Here is a 6,970-nt window from a genome sequence, read left to right as displayed (position 1 = left end):
TAATAATAATAAATAAAGTAATAATAGTAACAGTTAGTGGAACGAGTTACGATGGAGGAACTCACTATAGTGTATGGGGGAAATCAATCATTCATTTATTCTCTTTTAGACATTTTTATCCTCTCTGCATTTGGAAATGGAGATGTAAAGAACAGAAATAATATATTTCAGTGGGAATAAAAAAGGATATAAAATACATAAAAATAAGGAAATAACACAACAAGAAAGAAGAAAGAAAAAAAAAAAAACCAAATTCTTCTAATATGAAGTTCTTCACATATACCTTCATTTTTCCCTCCTCTTCTTCTCTCAAACCATATATATATATATATACATACATTTTCCTTTTGTTTCCATCTATCCATTCATTCACTTACTTACTGTTATTGTTGTTTGTTTGTTTGTTTACATGCGGCTCATGTCTCTTGTAGTTTCCCCCCAATAATGGCTCTTTACTCATATCTGTGTAGTTCACTTTCCCCAACACATCCGTACAGTCATTATTCCTGTTATTCTTACTATTATTATTACTACTACTATTATTACTATTATTACTATTAGTAGTAGTAGTAGTATTAGTAGTATCTGTTTGCCTGTTGAGATATTGATAGCCCAATCGCAAGAGTACAATCCTCACTACTGTCATGATTACTGTTAATACGGCCAAATGAATGGTACTATACCGCCGCACCGCCTCCTTCAATCGACAATGGCCGTACAAAACACAACAGTCATGTCTCTCCTTAAATAGAGACTCCACACAATCCTCATTCTCCTTCTTTTTCATCATAGTATGTGAAGGAATCAATATATTCCTATTATTATTATCATTATTATTATTATTATTATTATTATTATTCACAGGATAATAACATGTACGGCCCATTTCACTCGCCGCTGGTATTATTCGCATATTCTTCTCCCATAAACACTTTTGCAGTGCCGGTGCATAACAGTGACTTGCTGTAAATTCCTTATTTGGACTATGCACAAAGTATCGCTGCACAGCTCCAGTCACCACAAAAGAATAAAATGCCGCAGATGATGAAATCACAAGTGTAAAGATGAGAAAAAACCAATACGCCCGTCGACGTAACATCGTTGTAAATATAAATGCCGCTAGAATAGAGATAATTACAATAACTGTATTTAATATATGTTCCACCTTATGATCGACGGTGTATCCCACGGCAAGAACGGCATTCACTGTACAGAGTATATCCAATTCTACACAGGATTGAATAGACATCCAACGTTGTCGTTGTTGTAAAGATTGTGTACGTGTAATGCCCTTCATAAAGGTACGCCAACCAAAACTACGAATCACACATATATATAATCCACATGATAATAATAATAAACCCGCATGTATGAGAAGTAATACACATACCGTTACGGTCATCACATTAGAAAGATAATCCGCATCTGTGGTAAGTGTAAAATACATTACACGACTCATTTGAAGAAGTACTGTAATAAAATGACACCATAAAAGCCGAGCATTCTCATAACGAACTGTACGAACCACAAAACAAACCACCATTAAACCATTAAAAAGAAAACAGAATAAACTAAGAGAAATATCAGGAGTCATTACATCTTGTAATCGGGTCCCATTACATACAGATCCATCCTTTATCATCGTTTCATGTGGAATATGTAGAAGTGTTCCTAGAATAAGGGATACAGCTATGATCATTAACATACAGGCAATATAATTAACTCCACAGAATATTTTGGAAACGAATGAAATCTCATTTCCTGAAAAGACATTCATAAAATAAATGAGAGAAATTATTCTTCGAAATAAACGGCATTTAAAACAACAAACGTAATATCGTCTAAAAGGTTTTTGTCCTTGATGAATTATTATACCTGGTTCTCGTTCAGTTAAAGAGTCCTCACTTTCAGAAAGGATCCGTTGATGGGAAACCATATCCTCACGAGAAGTGGAAGAAAAACAAAAACAACAACAATAATAATAACAACAACAACAGCAATGAGAACAAGAAATATCCTCATCAAAATCATCTAATTCATCTCTAGGATCATTCTGATAATCTTTACCATTTTTTCGTATTTTTATAAATTCATACCTAACGGTAGGCATTGAGGAATCTCTACAACTGCTCTCTTGATCATTTATAAGAGTACCCTGCACCTGATAGTTATCTTGTAAATTTATAATTGAATCATTTTCAATTTTATTATTATTATTATTATTATTAAAATCCCAACCACTAGCTCGTTGTCCAGTACTACACCTTAGACTTGCGCAAACACTTCCTCGTTGAGAAGTACAGCCTTGAACCACACCATCTGATATTTGATGAGAGTGTCGTGAAGTACTATTAAGGGATCTATTGAAAAGTTGCACATCCAATTGTTCTGCTTCCTGTCTTGTAGCTACTTGTGCACTTTGTTCACATACACTATTATTATTATTATTATTATTATTATTATTATTATTATTATTATTAGTTTCTTCCTTCTTCATAATATTAACAGTAGCATCAACAGTTTCTGTAGGAACATTTTTAGAAGCTGAGGTAACAGTCTCCTCTTCCTCACCTTTAGAAGAGTATAGAATAGACTCCAGTGGTGGTGAACACCTCAGGTTATTCTCCTCATTTCGAGTGAATATATAAGTTGCGAAACTCCCTCTTTGAATACTAGGAACTCCTAAATAACTCGAATTAGCTGCCATCACATCTTCTTCATTTATCTTTGTTGGAGACTTAATCTTCATTGGTGAAGTTTGTTGATGACGTTGACACTCCTTTGCCACGGAATTCCATTTTTGACGCAAGACTGTTTCACTTGGTGATGGAGCTGTTGTTGTTTTTGATATTACTACAGTTCCCACACCTGTCTGAGAAAAACGTGGAGAAGTTAGTCGAGCGGATAAATTCATTCCAATCTGTGAATCTCTAGAGAAACGCATTGTATTATCTAATGGAAGTATTCCATTACCTCTACTATCTACACTACGTCCTAGTCCTGAATCAGAACACCCTTGTAGGGCCCCAACTTCAGTAAATGAATGCAGTGAACTAGGAGCCTCTGTGGATGGTAATTGCAGTGGAGTAATTGCTGGTCGTGGTCCTATTATTATTATTGCTGACGAAGATGAGGAAGATGATGTTACTGCAGTTGCTGTGATGGTTGATGATGATATTAATGATATTGGTGCCTGTGGGGCAACAGGGTGAAGGTCCACGGAGGAGTGGAGTTTACTCCTCTCCATGGGATCTTTTTTAAATTCCTCCTTCTTATCCTCATTGCTATCTATACTGTTGTTCGTATTGCTCCGGTTGGGCAGCATCCCCAAATTAAAGTAGAAAAAAAAGAACTCACACACCACCTCAGACTCAATAATAAATAAATAAATAAGTAAATAAATACACTGGGTGTGGGGCCCAAGAGGCGTCTGTAATCTCTTATATAGACGCCACTAGGGCTATGGAATATATCTACTCATAAAAAAAAGAAAGAAAAAAGAAAAGAAAAGAAAAATCATTTGAGGGTTTAACATGCATAAAACAGAAACGGAGTACAACAACAAAAAAGAAAAGAATCGAACAAAAGGAAGAGGATGCAAAAAAAAAAAGGAAAAATAAAAGTTTTATATATATGTATATATATATATACAAAAAGAAACTAAAAATTGATGTCCCTTCTTCTATACAAAGAGAAGGACTACATGGAGTAGTACATATCGTTAAAAACAACGAAAAGAAGCAAAAAAAAAAAAAAAACACAACAATAAAACAATAATAAAGAAAAAAAAAGAGGAACTAATTTACATAACAAATTTCAAAGAAAAAGTTATTCTGTTGAATGTTTTAGTGCGCCAACAAACACACATGCACACACAGGGAGAAAGAAAAAGAGAGAGAGAAAAAGATAGATAGATAGAGAGAGGGGTGAAGAGAATCGTGCTACTAACACTTTTTTTTTGTTTTCATTCTTTTCCCTCATACCATATCCTCTTATTGTTTTTTTTTTTTTTTTCGTTTTCTCTTTTCTTTCATACAATTACTCTCCCTCCTTTTTTTTCATGTGATTTCCTACTTTTCCCGTTGATTTGTTTCCTTTCACTTCTTTTTTTTCTTTCTTTTTTGCTCTTTCTTGCCTTTTTTTGGCTAACTTCTTTCACTTAAACATTATTTACAGGAGGCAGTGATATTGTTGTTGTTGATGTTGGTAGGGGTGGGACTACTATAGGGCGCAGTGGTTCCCCGGTGATAATATTATACCCATGCGGGTTTCTTCGCTGCATTAATTTCTGCTGCCGCAAAAAATAACTATGCTGCTCCACCGCAGATCTATCCTCACTCCGCCGTCTTGCCTCCTCTAATCTAAACACACGTGTGATGGTGTCTCTCCCATCCCCGGTCTCATTACGCATGGAGACTCCTGCCATCTGCGCACCGCGTTGCTGTTCCCTCTGAAATTCCTCCTCTCTTCGCTTCTCTAACTGAGCGACGCGGTCTTTGTGCCGATGACGTCGTGCCTGCGTCCACCGCTGCCGCTGCTGCGCCTCCACCTGCCGGGCGTGTTGGAGCTCCGCGGCGGTGGTGAGTGTGGGGTGCAGGCGGTGCGCCTCACTGATGCAGAGCGGGCTGGCCGCGTAGAGGGCATACGGCGGTGGAACAGAGCCAGGCGGTGTGTTTGTATTTGTGGGCGGGAGAAGTGAGAGGGGATGAAGATAACCCGGCGGGTGTTGGAGAACATCGGCCTCGTGGCGGCGGAGACCGCGATGGCCCACGCGGCGCAGGCAGAGCGGCGGCTCCGATCCAAATAGCATCTAATACTTACACCACCTTCTTCCTTCAATCTATAAAGATATATATATATATATATATATATATATATATACATANAGAGAGAGAGAGAGAGAGAGAGAGAGAAAGAGAGAAGGTATGTGTTGTTGTTAGTATTACAGGAGAGGAGAGGGGTTTGTATGGGGGATGGGTACAAGAAGAAGAGAAAAATATAAAAAGGACTGAGAAAAGTGTGAAGGAAAAAGAAAAAGAAAAGAAGAACAGGAAAAAAAAAAAAAAACGCAGACATAGATACGTTCAAATGTCATTCCAGCACATTTCCAACCTTGAAAGTCCACACGCCGTGTGTCCGCATCAACTATCTCTGTATTAATCTGAATCACTTGCCTTCAGAAAAGAAGAACAAGAGAAAGCACGAAAAAAGAAAAAAAGAAAAAAAGAAAAAACACATCAAATAGATATAGGAATATGAGAAATAATGTCCCAGGAATAATAATAATAATAATAATAATAATAATAATAATAATAATAGAGAAAAAGAAGAAAGCCAATAACGAAAACAAGAAAGAGAATAAACGAATTAATGAAAAAAAAAGGTTAAATATCTCTTGAGATCCACACATAGGGGAAAGCAGAGAAAGCGAGATAAGCGCACCTGAACAGAATACAACACAAATAAAGAGAGAGATATACATTAGCAAAGGTGTAGTTAACACATCCATTGTAACTCTTCATTTTTGCCCTTTTTTTCTCTTTTTCTTTTTTATTAATTTTTTTTCATTTTCGTTCTGTTTTCTCCTTTCTTTTTCATTTTATTTTGTTTTTTTCTCCCCTTTTTACTCTGCCTTTATTATTTCTAAATGCAGCTCATAATAGTTATTTCTCAGCATAGCAACAATTTAAAATCTTACATTCACCAAAGAATCCTTTTGCAAAACAAAAAAAAAAAACTCCCTTTAACTATTCTTTATCGTTTTAAGCACAGAGAAATACAACAACATAGGTGTATACGAACACGCAGAAAAGAAAAGAGAAAGGGTAAGAAGAAGAAGAAGATAGCAGATCCTTTCACTACAGTAACTGTTATCCACCAAGAAAGAAGAAAAAAAGCATGAAATTACCATTATTGGTTTTAATTACATTCTTTATTACCATTTCTTATGGCATCGTCACGTCAGGATTCCTCGTTTTTTTTTTTTTTTTTCTTTTCTTTTCTTTACTTTTTTTTTCCTTTTCTCATTATTTTTCTTTTCTTTTTTCTTCTTTGTTGAATTTCTCGTCTTCCTTTCTTTTTTTTTTTCTGTATTTTCTCATTCTCACTTCATTTCCCTACACAGAATACGCCCTTCATCCCTTTCATCTAATATAATGATGTGTGCAAGTGAGCCTATCAACATAATCAGGATACAGGAAAGAAAAACAAAAAAAAAAAGAAAAAAAAATGTTAAAACAGTTTTTTTTTTTTTTTTCTTTTTGGAAGACATAGAGAAAAGAGAAGCAATACAGCCTATCCATTCACCTGTCCACAAAATCAGCTATGCAATACCTTTTTTTTTTGTTTTTTTCCCCTTTCTCTTTCTCGTTAATTTTTCTTTTCTTTTTTCTCTTTTCTTGTTTTTTTTTTTTTTTTTCTTAAATGCTCAGGCTATAAATAATATTAATAATAAATGAAAAAAAAAAAAAAAAAACGAAGAGCAGTCAAGACACAAGAACAGTAGCCACTACCAAACACTCAAATAATTACGATCATCGCACTCCGCGCAAATTCCCCTTCTTCTTCTCCTCCTCCTCCTCCTCCTCCGTTGATTTAATGGGAAAAAGAAAAGTGAAAGGGAAGGGGAAAAAAGGGAATTCCCCTCGAGAGATGGGAGGAAACTCTGGCAACAGGAAGTGAATGAGTGAGCAGTTAAGTGATGTGCAAAAAGGAAAAGAGATAGAGAGAGAGGGAGAGAGAGAAAAGAGAGAGAGAGAGAGAGAGAAAAAAAAGAGAAATATCCATTAGAAATGATACTTCTCAAACCAGGACGACTGGGGCAAATAAAAGTTGTGCCTCTGCCACTGGATCAACTCTTCACCTCTCACCAACTCACTCCTCTTTCCCCCACAGCTTCCCCCTTTTTTTTAAAAAAAAAAAAAAAATCCTTTTTTTTTTTATTATCTTTGTTTTTTTGTTTTTTTTTTTT

General features: G+C 35.6%; 2 protein-coding genes across 2 annotated transcripts; both read right to left on the bottom strand.

The window, feature by feature from the left end:
* Positions 1 to 373: 373 nt before the first annotated feature.
* On the bottom strand, positions 374 to 3,325 carry TM35_000231560 (uncharacterized protein; the record flags this gene model as incomplete). The annotated part of the gene is made up of 1 exon (XM_029027396.1): positions 374 to 3,325. One exon carries the CDS (start codon positions 3,323 to 3,325, stop codon positions 374 to 376), a length of 2,952 nt encoding a protein of 983 aa, XP_028881251.1.
* An 834-nt stretch (positions 3,326 to 4,159) lies between these two features.
* On the bottom strand, positions 4,160 to 4,810 carry TM35_000231550 (Variant surface glycoprotein; the record flags this gene model as incomplete). The annotated part of the gene is made up of 1 exon (XM_029027395.1): positions 4,160 to 4,810. One exon carries the CDS (start codon positions 4,808 to 4,810, stop codon positions 4,160 to 4,162), a length of 651 nt encoding a protein of 216 aa, XP_028881250.1.
* Between the last annotated feature and the right edge of the window lie 2,160 nt (positions 4,811 to 6,970).

Source organism: Trypanosoma theileri, assembly GCF_002087225.1.
Source record: "Trypanosoma theileri isolate Edinburgh chromosome Unknown TM35_Tth_23_V1, whole genome shotgun sequence".
In the NCBI taxonomy this organism is placed as follows: Eukaryota; Euglenozoa; class Kinetoplastea; order Trypanosomatida; family Trypanosomatidae; genus Trypanosoma; species Trypanosoma theileri.
This window is presented reverse-complemented; position numbering and strand designations above follow the sequence as displayed.